Here is a 15399-nt window from a genome sequence, read left to right as displayed (position 1 = left end):
CTGCCGTGGTCACAGTGTCTCTAATAGAAACCCTAACTAAGACACCACCCTACCTCAGCACCCACTCTCCCAGCGCCCACCAAGCATGTCCAGCCCAGTGGGACACAGCCGTCATCACTCCTATGCCCACCTCTATACACTTGCATCTGTTGCTCCTCATCCTCCTCATTGCTGACTGCCTAAATCCTTCTATGATTTAGTCCCATGCAGCACACACACGCATCAGCCATTCAGAAAGAAGTGTGCCCAAACCGTGGCTCTGCCGCCTGACTATGTAACGTGGACAAGGGATATCCCCTCTCTGAGCCTCTTTTTCCTCATTTTTTTTGCTTGACTGTTTGCTTGTTTTGGTCTTGAGATAGGTCTCAGGTAGCCCAGGCTGGCCTCAAAGTCCTTTGTAGCCAAGGATGGCTCCTGCTTTCACCACCCAAATGCTGGGGTTACAGGCATGAATCCCCATGCCCTATGTGTGTGATGCTTGTGATGTAGCCCAGCCAGGGCTTCCTTCAGGTGACCATGCTGCCCACTGAGCCACATCCCCAGCCCTCCTCCTCCTCATTCTTTTTTTCTTTTCCTTTCTTTTTTCTTTCTTCTTTTTTTTTATAAAATGAAGCCTGGTGATCACCACTGAGCAATGTAAAAGGGTGAGAATTCAAGGAGGAAAACTACCAAAAGGGAATAAGCGCATGTCGAGCTTGAAAACGCGCATGAAACAGACAAATTCCCTGAAAAATGTAACACCAATTGCATCATTTTCTGATATATGTGCGATGTTTTTATAGACATAGCAAAAAAAGATCAAAAGTGACTCAAAAATAGAAAGTCTGAAAGCCTGGCTCCTTTAAAGAAGTTGATTATGAATTTCAAATCTTGGGCTGGGAGATGACTCAGAGGGTCGAGGTACTCATCACTGACTCTGCTGACCTCAGTTCAAACCCCGAGACAGGCACAGCAAAGGGAGAGTCCCAACTCTCATGAGCTATCCGCTGACCTCCACATACACACACAGTGGCAATCACGTACCTACACACATACACTTATATGCAGAGAAAATATGTAAATAAAAATATATTAATAACTTCTCAAAACTTTTGGTAGCACTAATTCTTTTGAATGCTCACATGATAGTGGTGACCCTGGTCTCCAAAGCTCACATGGTGGTGGCCCTGGTCTCCACCTCCCACCCCACCTTTTCCCATGGCACTCAGCGGCAAGGTCTGTGTCAATCCCAACTCAATATCCATTTATTTTTAAGAATCTTAAAGGTCTTTATGTATCTATTTTGTGTTGTTGTTTGTTGTCTTGTTGTTGTTGCTTTTTGCTGTTGTTGGTTTTTTTGATTTTTGGTTTTGTTTGTTTGTTTGTTTTTCTGGGACAGGGTTTCTTTGTGCAGTCTTGACTGTCCTGGAACTCACTCTGTAGACCAGGTGGGCTCGAACTCACAGAGATCTGCCTGCATCTGCCTCCTGAAAGCTGGGATTAAATGTACGTATCACTAGCATCTGGCTATTTTAGGTTTGTTTGTTTGTTTGTTTGTTTTTGAGATAGGGTCTCTCTATGTAGTCCTGGCTGTACTGCAACTCACTATGTAGATTACTGGAACTCACTATGTAAACCAGGCTGGCCTCAAATTCATAAAAATCTACCTGCCTTTGTCTCTGGAGTATTAGAATTAAAGGCATGCATCACCATGTCCAGCAAAATGTAATGATTTGGTGGTGGTGTTGGTTTTTTTTTTTTTTTTTTTTTTTTTTTTTTGGTTTTTCGAGACAGGGTTTCTCTGTAGCTTTGGAGCCTGTCCTGGCACTAGCTCTTGTAGACCAGGCTGGCCTCGAACTCACAGAGATCTGCCTGCCTCTGCCTCCCAAGTGCTGGGATTAAAGGCGTGTACCGCCACCACCCGGCAAAATGTAATGACTTTTAAGAAAAAATTTAAACCTTTCCATAAAGAAAACAACAACTAGAAGATTGTTTTTTGATGAATTCTACCAAACTTTTCAGAAGTGAATTAATCCAATCTTTCATAATGAAGGAAAAAGAGCAGAAACCCATTGCATTTTTAAAATTCTGATACCAAAGCCAGACAGAAGTACAAAACAGAAGCATTTAAGAGAAGAGGCCACCCAGAAAAACCACTTGAAGATCTTGAACAATGACTACATACAGTAAGTTAGAAGATCTAAAAACTCACTCACTTCATTAACAAATGAAAGGGAAACCATGACTATTGCAGCAAGTACAGGAGAGAAAGTTTAATGACTGTTTACTCTAAAACTCACTTAGCAAACTGAAAACTGAAGGCAATTATTAACCCCAAACTCTCAGCAAACTAGTCTCCATGTTTAAATCTTGGAAACATCCTCCTAAAGCCAATAAAACAAGACAAAGATTCCTGCTATGACCACTTCTACTCAATATAATATGAATGTATTTACATATTATATATGTAGGTATGTAGTTAGGGTTTTAATTGCTGAGACCAAACACCATATTATAAAGGAAAACATTTAATTGGGTGGCTTACAGCTGAGAGGTTCAGTCCATTATCATCGTGGTGGGACATGATGGCATGCAGGCAGACGTGGTGCTAGAGAAGGAGCTGAGAGCTTTACATCTTGATCCGCAGGGATCAGGAAGTAGTCGGAGACACTGGGCATGGCTTGAGCATATGAGACCTCAAAGTGCGCTTCCACAGTGATACACTTCCTTCAACGAGGCCAAGCCTACTCCAACAAGCCCACACACCTAATAGTGCTATTCCCTTTGGGGGCCATTTTCTTTTACACTCCCACAGGGTGTAACACACACACACACACACACACACACACAAGCAAACAAACAAGTAACGTAATTTTAAGTTTCTGAGTCAGAGACCTGGAGGGGTGCAGCTTAGTGAAAGACACTGCACTTGGCGTGCACCAAGCCTGAGTTCAGTCCTCAGCTCCAAAGAGTAAAGGAGCTAATGTAGCTCCCAAAGGATGTACAGGGTTCATTGAGAAAAATGTACATGTAAACAAGCAAGGTGATATGTGTCATGTTCATACACAGCGTTCATGGGAGGAAAGATGTTTCATAAGACCTCAGTTCTCTTAAAATTGATGCATAGATTTGATAAGAAGCCACTTGCAAATACGATTCTAAAATTTGTGAGCAAAGAAACTGAAGACAAGAAAACCATGAAGAGGAAAGGGGTGGGGATGTCTCAGACGTCGAGTCAGCTAAGAACACCCCATGATTTCAGTCCAGGGACCAGAAAACTGAGCCAATAGTGGACAGCCTGAACTCAACCCACACATCACAGCCCTGGGACAGCCTGATAGGGACAGCTCTGCGAATCTGTAAAGAGCAAAGGGCCCACGACATGGCTCAGCAGGTAAAGGCACTTGCTGCATAAGCCTGGTGACCTGAGTTTGATTCCCCAAACCCACCTAAATGCAGACAAAGAAAACAGACTCCGCAAAGTTGTCCTCAGCAGCACAAGTTCCCCCCATGCCCACATCAGAGATACATAAAATACAGAAATTAAATCAAAACAAGCTCTTAAGAAAGAAAATGACACGGAAGCTGCTCATTATTCCTGTGGATTAAAGAAAATCCTTCATTCACGCCACGCACAGATTCCAGAGAAAGATTTAAATATGAATTGGAAAATATTAAGTTTGAGGGAACAAAGGGTTAAAAAATGCTTAATGACATGCGTGTTTATGTATGTATGTATGTGCATGTGTGTGTAAATGTGTGTGTGGTATGTGTATATATGTATATGCATATATGTATGTGTACGCCTGTAAGCATGTGTATGCTCCTATAGGTCTGGCTATGGGTGGGTGCCGATGTGTGAGCAGGCATGGGTGGACATGCATGGAGGTCAGAGGCCAACACTGTGTGTCCTCTCCACCTTACTTTTCAGGACAGGTCTCTCCCTGGACCGAGAACTCATTACTTTGGCTTCACTAGCTGACCAATGAGTTACAGGGACCCTTATGTGCCTAGCCTCTAATGGCTGAACCATCTCTCCAGCCCTTGCTTGGCCTTTTAAAGGCTGGTTCTGGGACTTGAACTCAGGTCCTCATGCTTGTGTAGCAAGCAGTTTACCGACAGAGTCATCTTCCCAGCCCCTGAGAAAAAGTCTAAGAAAAACAGAAAGCAGCAGTCACGGAGAAAATAACTGGCAAATGTAAGGGCTTTAAAATAAAGACGTGTCTATTCCTCCAAAGATGCTAAAAATAACCTGGAAAGACAAGCTACAAAACTGGGGAAAGATATTTGCAATTCATATGTGTCAAATGATTATTATCCTGAATATATAAAGAACTCCTAAAAACCACTAAGAAAGCAACGAAAAAAGCCTAACAGAAAATGAGGTGGAAGATGTGAGCAGGCATTTCATGGAAGAAGAGGCCTGAATGCCAATCACGACTGGAAAATGTGTTCAACCTCATTAGCACTCAGAGGCATGCAAATGAAGACTATAGAAAATCAGCATTTCATCCAAACCAGCTCGGCAAAGGGAAGGAGGCTGGCGAGGTTTCATCCTGAGGTACAGCCGCAAAGTCTTTCACACTAGAAGGGACAAAGCAAAACTGCTTTGGAAGACATCCTAGTCCCGTCTGATGAGGCTGAAGGAGCACGCACCTCATCATCCAGCAAGCCTACTTCTAGGACTGCTCACGCGGGAGTGTCTAAAGACCTGCGTCAAAGAGCGCCCAGCAGCCTCACTGCGGTAGTAGGAAACCAGAGTCAACAAACAGCCACAGAGAACACAACTGAGACACAAGCACACAGTGGAAAACTATACAACAGAGCACAGCTAACGAACGAAGCAAAGCCAAGCGTCCACATGGGCAAGCGTGAGACCAACAGAGTGTGGGTTCCCTCTTATAAAGTTAGACGATGAGTACAATTGGACAATGTGTTCTTTGGGAAATATGTGCACATGGTATAACTGACCTTAAAAGGCCAGATAGACCAGGCGGCGGTGGCGCACGCCTTTAATCCCAGTACTCAGGAGGCAGAGGCAGGCGGGATCTCAGTGAGTTCGAAGCCAGCCTGGTCTACGGGGTAAATTCCAGGAACACCCAGGGCTACACAGAGAAACCCTGTGTCAAAAAAACAAAAGAGAACAAAAGGCCAGGCAGTTGGATAGATGGACTGGAGAGATGGCTCAGAAGTGAGGGGCTCACGGCTCTTTTGTGGTTTGTTTTCTATTGTTTTGTTTCTGTGAGGGGCACTGAGGCTAGAGCCCAGGGCTGCCTATGTGCTAGGTAAGCACTCTGCCATTGTACCGCCTCCCAGAACACATTACTTTTGCAGAGGACCCAGGTTCAGTTCCCAGCACCCACACCAGCTCTGGGGGGCCTCGATGCCCTCTACTGTCCAAGCACTTGATGCACATATAGACATACAGGCAGACACATGTAAAATAAAAAGTTTCACAATTTTACAAGAGGGTGGCAGTGGTGTAGCTGGGAACTAACTCTGCTACAGCTCTGAGCAAACAGTGGCTCACTTGTATTTGGTACGATTATGGCTTTAGTCATAAACAGTGCCTCAGTGGCCTTCCCTATTTCCTTTTGGATAAATCAACACTAGCTGGGTAGCAGTGGCGCACGCCTTTAATCCCAGCACTCGGGAGGCAGAGGCAGGCAGATCTCTGAGTTTAAGGCCAGCCTGGTTCTACAGAGAGAGTTCCAGGACAGCCAGGGCTACACAGAGAAACCCTGTCTTGAAAAAAAACAAGCCAACAACAACACTAAACAAAGTAAAAAGAAGGAGAACAAAGGAAGTCAAAACCTAGCACCTAGCAGCTGCCTCGCTCTGCTCCAGCAACTGGGACACAGCACCAAGTGATTCACATACACTATCTTGTTTGGACACCATCGCAGCCCTGGGGAGAACTGGTCCACCACAGAGATGACCTTCTTTCCAGTTTATATGGGGAAAAACAGATGTCTAGAGAGCTTAATTAAGCAACTTGCCCCAGGCCACACAGCCTTACAAAGAAGAGATTCCAGAGGCCAGTCCCGGTCTGTGTGACTACAGCCTGGTTGTCTTCATAACCCCAGCTACTGAACCCCAGTCTGGCAGACAGTAGATGCCCAATAAGAGGTGACCATGTGCATGTCACCTCACCGCTGGGCTGGCAGGCTTCCTCTAAGCCCCTCCAAGCACAGTATCACCCTACCCCCTGTATTCTTTGATTTTTGTCCAGTGACCTGTGAGCCTGGGGATTGGGAGGGCCAGTACTTACCCCGAGGGCTATAGCCAGGAGCATCCATGAAGGACAGGCCCAGCCGCTCATCCTCCTGCAGGGTGCTCTGGTCTGTGAAGCTGCGGTCCACAGCACTCATCATGTGAGTCTTCTCCTGGCGGTAGTTGACGGTGGCCTTAGTCATAGTCACTGGCTTCCTGCAGAAGGGGACAGTTGGAAAGAGACACTGGTGGGGCCAACAGCACCCAGAGGTGGGAGGGAAGGCCCTGTAATCATGAATCAGCCGCGTTGCAAATGTATCTCTGGATATAGAGGGGACACAGCCTATACTCTTAACTCGCCAGCCAATAGCAGCCATGATAGCTGGGACCCTGTTTCCTATCCCTTCTGACTCCAAGGTCTCGAGACAGAGGGCCAGTTCACTCTAAACCTAACTAAGTGTGACTGCTGAGCCGCCATCCCACAAACTGGAAGAAGATTAACCCAGACAACCTCAAGCCCCCGCCTCCTGAAAGAGCCTTGCCTGGGCACTCCCTCCATCCTGCAGGAGGAGAACCAGGCCTTCCAAGGGCAGGCGAGGGCCTGCACCGCCAGCTCAGGGGTCTCCCAGGGAACACCAGCTGTGGCTCCTATCACCCACCTGCCTGGCAGCAAGTAAGTGTATCAGGGGAAGGAGAGCTCAACCTGCCTGGGACACATCAAGAGTGGAGACCTCAGGCTGCGATTCCCGGGCTCTTGAGGAAGATGTGAGGCAGAAGATTGTGGCTGACAGGAAAAGATGCCCGCCTGGAAATAGCCTGGGGCCCATGTTGAGGCTGTGAAGACCCTGACCAGCTGCCTGAGCAAAGAGGCCCAAGAGAGCCCTTCGCTGAATGGATACTGGCCCGGAAGGCAGTCTCCAGTGGTGAACCACAAGGCTCTGTTCTCAGCCAGGGGCTCTCAGCCTCCTTGGAAAAACTACAAAAACAAACCTATCAGATCCACAGGAGATGGAGCATGGGGGCTGATGGGAGACACCTGACTCCACCGGCCTCCGCTTGATCTCAGTGTGAGAGGAGGTGGATGGAATTTAATGTACACACTCAAGAGTTCCCAATTTAGGTTCAAAAATTATCTACACGAAATCCTGGGGAGGAAAAGCAGTCATGTCAGCAGTTCCTCGGAGGGAGAGGAGGAAAGCTGGGGGCTGGTGCTGGGAACCAGCAGGATGAGGGATAGGTTCAGGAAGCATGGGGGCAGGGGAGGCAGCGAACACGGTGAAGAGAGGTCACTGAGGTCAGGAAGGTGATGTGAGCTGCAGGGTGGCTTGGAAGGAGCACCGGGCCAGCTGAGTATAGAAGCATTGCTGGAGCAAAAGGGAAAGATAACAGGAGGGAGGGGAGGCCGTGGAAAGGGGCTGGCCTTGACATAGCCGGAGAGGGAGCAGAAGAGGGAGAGGAAGGGAGGGAAAGACAGACAGACAGACAGACAGACAGACTGAATGATGGGAGGGCAGGCTCTGGAGCCTAGGGTGGTCGGAATTACTCACGGGTAGTAGGAGTAGGCATAGCGGTCCCTCCTGGCAGCGTGCAAAGAGAAACAGCAATGTGACCAGGCTTCCCTCCCAGAAGGAAGGGACCACACAGGTCAAGGGGCCATCCTCAGTCTAAAGACTGACCAGACTGAATCACTGTGAGCTCAGGCTAAAAGCCCTTCCCTCAGTGTGCTGCTGAGGGAGGCAAAGAGGCTGAAGGATGCCCAGCTTTTGCAGCTGCACTTTCATATGCAGAAGCACACACACACACACACACACACACACACACGAATACAATAAATAGATTCACATATACATACACTCATATGCAGAAATACACATGTATTCAAACACTCAAAGGCACCATCCCCCATCCATGCCTTCTCTGGCCTTTGCAGACAGCCCCCACCCTCAGGCTCTCCTCTGCAGTTTCCACAGCCCCTGCACAGGTAGCCTTTACATACACCTCCACCTAGGAAGGAGAGTAGGTCAAGGAGCGGTAGGGTAGAGAAGCCCCAGCAGGGTAGAGAGGCCCCAGCCGGATGCCTAGACAAACCTAGGGCCCACATTTCCTGCCCTGACTAACCCTGACTAGGAGGCCACCCTCTCACTACACACCCAAAGCTTTTGTGTAAAGCCTGACATTGAACTACTGATTGGTAGAACACTTGTCTAACATGTTCAAGGCTCAGGGCTCAATCTCTAGCCCTGGAAAAATAATCCCATTTCACAGACGAGAACACTAAGTCACAGGTTGTCACGGTAAAGACCAGAGTCCCCCAGGTCTCAGAATACGTGTCTCGGGATCCTGGCCCAGGAACTCCCTCAATGCTTCCTACCCAGGCTCCATCAGGCCTTGGGAGGGAGCTGAAGCTCCTACTCGGTCCTTTACATTTGCAACACAGGCTGATCTGAAACCTGTCCAGACCCCACAAGCAAAGTGGGGGAGCCCTGGGGAGTGCACTGGCTCCCCAAGGCCAGGACCAGCAAGTACAGAGACAGGCCACAGTGGAAACTGGTAGCTTTTAAATAAAGGAAGCTACCAAGTTGCAGCTCCAGGGAAGGTAACGGGCTTAGGGGCTTTCGAGATAGCCTGGACAGGTACTGATACATGAGTTAGCGATGACTGTGTGATGAGGTCGGTCTCCTAGCGACACCCTGACAGCATCATGACCGCCCTGTCCTGGCCAAGGCTCTGTCTGCAGAGCACGGGGAAAATACCCCACACGGCCAATCCTCTCCCCTCAGGGGAGATTTCTAGGAACTCAAACTCCAGCAGCTCCACTCACAGCCTCCTACACCCACGCTCTACTCGGAGGTCCTCTCAGGTCTCTGCTGGGCACAAGCGCCGAGAGCCGCCACTGGCAGGGAGCCTACAGCGCAAGCGCCGAGAACCACCACTGGCACCGAGCGTACAGCGAGGCCTTCGCATCCGTAGTGAGGTTCAAGCCTGAGTCCGGAGCAAGCCTGACCACGGTATCTAGAGACTCGGGCAACTCACTTTAATTACAGCTTCTCCATCAGAGAAAAGGGAGTCGGGCCTGCTATTTGTCAGGATCCAAGAAGGAAATGTTCTCGGATAGACCCCAAGTGCCAGAACCTCGCCTGGCACATTCTGGGCACTCAGTAGCTAGCGCCTCTCCTGGCACACAGTCATTCCTCATTAAGTGATCATTAAAAATAGTTCGTCTCAAGATACTGTTCTTTGACTTCGGGAGAGAGTCCAGGATAGGCCTTCCCACACACAATCCCCATCCCACCGGCACACCCTGTCTCTACCGCTGACGGCCCTGGCCAGCTCTTTGTCCCCTCCCTGGATCCTACTTATCTGCTCCTGGCAGCCCAGAGAGCTGGTGCCAACCAGCCGGCATGTGCCCAGCCTGGCAGCAGCAGGGGCTACAGAAGCCAGAGTCCAGATGGGGAAGGAGGAGGCTGGCTCTGCCTCTGGCTCCTAGGGTGACCTTGGGCAGGTCCTCCGCCCCCTCTAGGGCTCAATTACAGTGTTTGAGCCACCACATTCTGGAGGTGCCTGGTGAAACTAAGATAGTGTATGGCCGCAGGCAGAGGGGTCTCAGGAGTTCCCGCCCTGCCTCCAACTCTGTTTAATTCACTTGGCTCCAGGTGGGGAGCTTGTTTCGTTTTGGCACTTTGAGCTTTTGTTTTGTTTTGAAACGGGATCTCAGGGAGCCAAGGCAAGCACTGAACTTAGTATACAACAGAGATGACCAAGACAGCCTTGAACTTCTGACCCTCCTACATCCATCTCTGGAATGTTAGGATCACACGCACGTGTGCCATCACCTCTGGTTTATACCAGGCCGGGGACCAAAGCTAGGGCTCCGTGTATGCGAGGCAAGCACTCTGCAAAGTGAGGAGGATCATCAGCTTCGACAGGCTCTGTCGCTTTGAAACCAATCTAAACACTAGACCAGATGTCCTTCAACACACCCTGGCAGCTCGCTCACTCTGGGGCTCTGAGCTTGCACAATCAGTCATGGCAGAGACCTTGGCTAGAGGGCCAAGTCACAGTCAGGTCGTCTCTGTAGAGCAAAGGAAGGGAGTGCCTGCTTCCAGCATAGCTCCTTGGCACAAGGTAGAATACCCATTCCTGGATAGTGGCTCCTGGCACCAGCCAGACCTGTGCTCCAGCCACAACAGTGCTCTTTGCTGAGTCTCTGACACTCACTGTCCAGCGTGTGTTAATCCACAGGCCCAATGCCCAGGCTGGCAACCCTCCACATACTTCACCACCAGTGGCAAGGGGGCTGTTCTACCAACCTCAGCCATGGCTCCTCTGTGCCCAGCAGGCCTTTCAGGGGTAGGAAGCCCCTGGTGGGTGGGGGGTACTACTTACCCTTTGCGAATGATGACAATGATGGCTCCCAGGAGGAGGATAAGAACGGCAAGACCACCTGCACAGATGCCCAAGATAAGCCCCATCTCCTCCGATCTCTGAGATACCTCAAGGGGTCGCTTGCTCTCCTTGCAAGCAGCTGGGGAGAATGAATGAGACAGAGGATCAGAGATCACCCTACCCGACAGGCCAGGATCTGAGCACCGAGGCACGGAACAAGTCACCCAAACATGCACGCACCAAGGCCCCAGCGCTGCACCTAGGCACTGCCCTGCCTTTCAGTCGGAGATCTGTCTCCTCACCTTGCCTCTCAGCCAATAGCCTGCCTTCCACATCCCAGGTCAGTCTCCCTCAGCCTGCTTTCCTCCTCTTAGCCCCCATATCTTCAGACAGAGAACTGGGGACACCTGGGGCCTTCAGCCCTATCCTCTTGCCCTCCTACCAGGTGATGAAGGGGGAAAGTACCTGTGCTACAGATGAGACATCTCAGGGTGTAACCAACTATATGCCATGTCTAGAAGAGGGGTGGTCCTCACACCACATCCTCCCTGCCTGCCCTGTCTATCCCACCGTAGAAAAAGGAACAGATACAGAACCCAGAACAAGGGACCAGCTACCATCACTCTCAAGACACAAGCAAGATGGCTTTCTCTGCACAGGCTGGTTCCTGTCTCTGTCAGGGACCCTTCTGACACTATGGGGAGCGTGAAGGGTGCGAGAGGCTGCCTGCTGTCCAGTTTGAGAGAAGAAGCCCTTGAAGTGGGCACCAGGTAGCTGAGACAGGGAGACCTTCCTAGCCGGGCCTGCCTTCCACAGCCCTAGGCTCTCATAGCCCTGTCTGCTCCCATAGCCTCGGGTCCCCTGGAGACACACAGATGAGAGGCCATGCCTGAGCAGGGCTGAGGACATCCAGCAGACTCACCTTTCCTGGCAATTCGGATGCAGTTCAGCCGGGTTTCCTAGAAATACAGATGAAGAGGCTCAGAGACACAAAAAGCCAAATCCACGCTCTACAGCCCAGGAACCCCAGTTGGGATGGGAAAGGAGGTTAGAGTATAGAGTCTAGGACCAGGTCTCAGGCCCCAGTGGTAGGCCTCCCCAAAGGTCCCCCACCCTCCAGCCCAGTACCCCAGTCTACACCCCTAGGACACAGCCGGCTCCTCACCCCTTTCAGGTGACTCGCTGCCTGGAAGTAGATAAGGTAAGCCTTCCTGGGCTCAAGTGGTGGGTTCCAAAAGCCACGATAGGTCTGGTTGTCACCCACAGTAAAGGGCATGGCCTCAAGCAGACTGCTGGCAGCCAGCTCAGCCCCGAAGTAGTGCACCAGGCCACGAGCCAGTGCGGTCTCAAAGGTCAGAGGTACCGAGAAGCAGTCCTGACCTCCTGGTTCCCGTCGTAAGCGCCGTGGCCGCTCTTCCTCCACAACCACCTGGTATACACTGGACAGGGAGGAGATGGTACACATGACCACAGAGAGCCTTCGGGTAGTGAATGAAGGTCGGGGGTCTTAGCTCTGCCTCTTTCTAACCCAGCAAGTTACAGACGCTCCCAGGACTCAGTTTCCTCCTCTGTAAGATGGGAGTGAACCAGGGTGTAGCTAGAAAGGGACACTTAGCAAGTGAGTGTCCATTGTTACTGTTGCCATCATTTGTAGCCTTGCTCAGTGGGACTAAACCCTAAGGCCCACTGGATCTCATCAATGAGCCTTCTTGTGTGTGACACACAACCTAGAACATGGAAACACCCGGGCTCTTTCCGGTAAAGGACGACTAGGATAAGACCGCATTTACTATGCTCAGGTGAGAGGCCCTGCGCTGGTACTGAGGGATCTGGGCCTCCTGGAATTAACTCTCCCCAGCAGGAAAGAGACGCTCACAAAGCAAACAAGGATATGCTGGTGTGACCGTCTAGAGCCCTCTCAATCCTCAGGCAACCCTCTGCAAACTGGAGCCCACTGTGGCCCGCAGGGCCCTCCTGCCCTGACTTGTGTCTCTCTCCTGACCACTGGGGTTCTGTTTATTTTAGCGCCTCGAGGAAGGGACTTTGGCTGTGGGCTCCTCCAGTCCACTGTGGAACTGAGCCAGAGCAAACATGTGGGGTCTGATATGCTTAACTCCTTCCCGTCAGCCTCCATCACAGCTCAGCTTGGGACACCCCGCCTGTCAGACTCTGCTCTGGGAAGTAGGAATGCCTCTGCCTTCCCTCCAGTTTCCAGTGCAGGGAATCTGTTCACTGCCTGTCACAAAACCTCTGCAAACACCAGTCCAGATCCTTCTCAGCACCCACCCCCAAGCTAGGAGTCAAGCCTTCCCCAGCTCCAAATGCTCCCAGGAAGTTCACATTAGCCTCAAACTGAGTAGTGTCTAAAGAGACGGAGTCTCAGGGAGATGAGGATCACCCCGCCCACCATGTCCCGTCTCCATATTCCCGTTTAGCGTGACCAAGTCCTGCCTGACACTGCCACACAAAAACCTGGAGGCTTCCTCAAAGAACACAACACCCACAGGGGCCTGAGAGTCTCGGAGGCCAAAGCAGGCAGTGGTAGTAAATATCGGGGAGACCCAGCAAGTGAGGAAGAGAAGGCAAAGGGCCAGGTGAGAAGGTGGAGGACTAGCTAGGGCATGTGAGCAACCCAGCCACCTTCATGGGACAGCTCCCAGTCCCCACCAAAGGGGGATACCCAAATGGCAGGTGGAGAGGCTCTGTACCTTCCAAAAGTCACTCCCACCCTCACATCTCCAGCCAAACACACCACAAAGGCTACCTGAGATGATCCTGCTCATGCACGCTCCCATCTTTACTCCAGCGCGTACACACACACACACACACACACACACACACACACACACCAGTTTTGCAGGTTAAGATAGCTTACATAGCTGGCAACTTGGCTGAATTGAGAAACACCTAGGAGATTGGAAAAGCACACCTCTGGGCATGTGTGCAAAGATATGTCCAGAGAGGGTCACCTAAGAGTTGAAGACCTGTCATGAATGTGGGGGTACCACCCCATGGACTGAGGGTACAGGTGGAATGACTGAGGGAGCCAGGTAGAACCCAGCTATTCTCTCTCTCTCTCTCCTCTCTCTCCTTCCCAGTTACCCTGAGGTCAATCATCACCCCCACCATGTTCTCGCCATCCTGGTCTTCTAAGTGCATAGGGCCAAGAGACTGTGGACTGAAGCCTCAAAAACCATGGCCAAATTGAGTCCTTCCTCCCTTCATTGGCTTTGCTAGCATGCAGGTATTCGTGCAGGTATGACTCACGGTCAGCCTGACAGTGCCCTAGGACTTCATGTGCGAACGCAACCGTGAGAAGACCCCACTCACTCCTCATCTGTACTCTAGCGTGCATACACACATGCACACGCACACACACACACACACACGCACACACACACACAGAGCAGAGGCAGCCGTGGCAACATCAACAATCCCAGAGTCCTCTGTTGGGAGCAGAAAGGCTGTGTGCTAGACCATCCCCATGGGGATGGCCTTAACTGGCTGGTTCCCTAGTCTTCTATAGAGAAGCCATCCCTGTGTGTGCAGGAACAGAACTAGCTAGAAAATACAAGGCCCCAAGAGTTTTACTTCTCCTGAGTGCCTAATGAACCACCCTGGGGAGGCCTAGTTCCTTCTCCAAACTGGACACTGTCCAGGAGACCCAGGACAGTTACCAGCAGAGACCTGTGGTCTTGGCTCTGCCCAGAATCATGGTGCACCCTCCTCAACTCGGAGCCCAGGCAGGAAGTAGGGTCACCAGAGAGTTGGCCAGATCAGAGGAGAGGGCTGTCGCCCACCCTCTCTCCACAGGCTTTCCCACCTGATGGGTGCTCCGCGGCCCTGGGCCGGCCTCAGCAGCACTGTGATGGTGTTCTCAGACTCGCCCAGGGGTGACGGCATGTCAGCATAATCAAAGCTGGGAGCTGAGAAGAGACAGGAACACAAGCATGGCATCTGGCCACTGGCCAGGGAGGCCAGACCTCTAACCCCCTTACCATCACGTTCTCCTGATCTAAGCTTCCATGCCTCCCCATCTTAGGTGCTGACCTCTGACCTCAACCTTCTGAATTCACCCACCATAATTTCCTGACCCCTCTGATTTAGTCCCGACTTCTGACTTGAAGCCTATAAATGGTTCCTTTATCTCAGCAGGGTCCTCTGTGCCCGCACCACCTGCTCCACCCTTCAAAATCCTTGGAACCTGGGACCCGAGGCCCCCTCCCAAGGAAGCTCACCTGAGATGTTGGTGGTAATCTCCGTGAGAGCCGCCTGGCCAAAGCCCTTGCTGGTACGGGCACGCACAGAGAACAGGTAGGTGGTGCCAGGGTGCAGGTTGGAGAAGACGTGGTAAGTCTCATTGCGGAGTTTGGAGATGGTGCGCCGCGGGCCAGGCACATTCACGGCTGGGTCTGAGGACTCAATGCTTTGGTAGCTGATCTGGGGGCAGAAGGAGCAGGTAGGTGGAACAGGACAGTGATGGGCGTCACTATCCCGGGAATACCACCCACCAACCTTTATGTTCCATAGAAACTAGAGGTGCTCTGGGCTGCCCCCCACCCTACTCAGAACTCACAGAGCACAGACTCTGACTATCATGGAAGTAGCTTGAAGGCCCACCTCCCTCTCTGTCACAGCACAGGAAGGAACTTTGACCTCCCACCTGGGCCCCTGTTCACCTCATACTGAGTGATGAGGCCATTGGGCTCCTGGGGCTCCTCCCACTTGAGAAAGATCATATCCTCCAGGGGAGTGAAGGTTAGGGACTCAGCTGCAATCCCACCAGGCACTGCGAGGGAAGGGCGGAGGAGAAGAAAGTGG

At 51.1% G+C, this 15399-nt stretch overlaps 1 protein-coding gene across 7 annotated transcripts in view; it reads right to left on the bottom strand.

Moving 5' to 3' along the window:
• The window catches only part of Ptpru (protein tyrosine phosphatase receptor type U), a 73289-nt gene that overhangs the window by 23438 nt on the left and 34452 nt on the right, over positions 1 to 15399 (bottom strand). For 4 of the 7 annotated variants that reach the window (XM_041651796.1, XM_041651797.1, XM_041651798.1 and 1 more), the window contains exons 9-16: positions 15258 to 15367; positions 14817 to 15018; positions 14402 to 14504; positions 11744 to 12017; positions 11501 to 11537; positions 10579 to 10717; positions 7740 to 7769; positions 6251 to 6408 (exon numbers count right to left, since the gene is read on the bottom strand). In XM_041651796.1, the coding sequence (XP_041507730.1) occupies positions 6251 to 6408; positions 7740 to 7769; positions 10579 to 10717; positions 11501 to 11537; positions 11744 to 12017; positions 14402 to 14504; positions 14817 to 15018; positions 15258 to 15367 (1053 nt within the window). The remainder of the gene's footprint in view (positions 1 to 6250; positions 6409 to 7739; positions 7770 to 10578; positions 10718 to 11500; positions 11538 to 11743; positions 12018 to 14401; positions 14505 to 14816; positions 15019 to 15257; positions 15368 to 15399) is intronic. The other 3 variants (XM_041651799.1, XM_041651800.1, XM_041651801.1) reach the window with 1 other exon arrangement.

Source organism: Microtus oregoni, unplaced genomic scaffold (assembly GCF_018167655.1).
Source record: "Microtus oregoni isolate MIOR12 unplaced genomic scaffold, Mior012 000005F_ref0000423, whole genome shotgun sequence".
In the NCBI taxonomy this organism is placed as follows: domain Eukaryota; kingdom Metazoa; phylum Chordata; class Mammalia; order Rodentia; family Cricetidae; genus Microtus; species Microtus oregoni.
The sequence above is the reverse complement of the archived record's forward strand: the minus strand, read 5'-3'. Positions and strand labels throughout refer to the sequence as shown.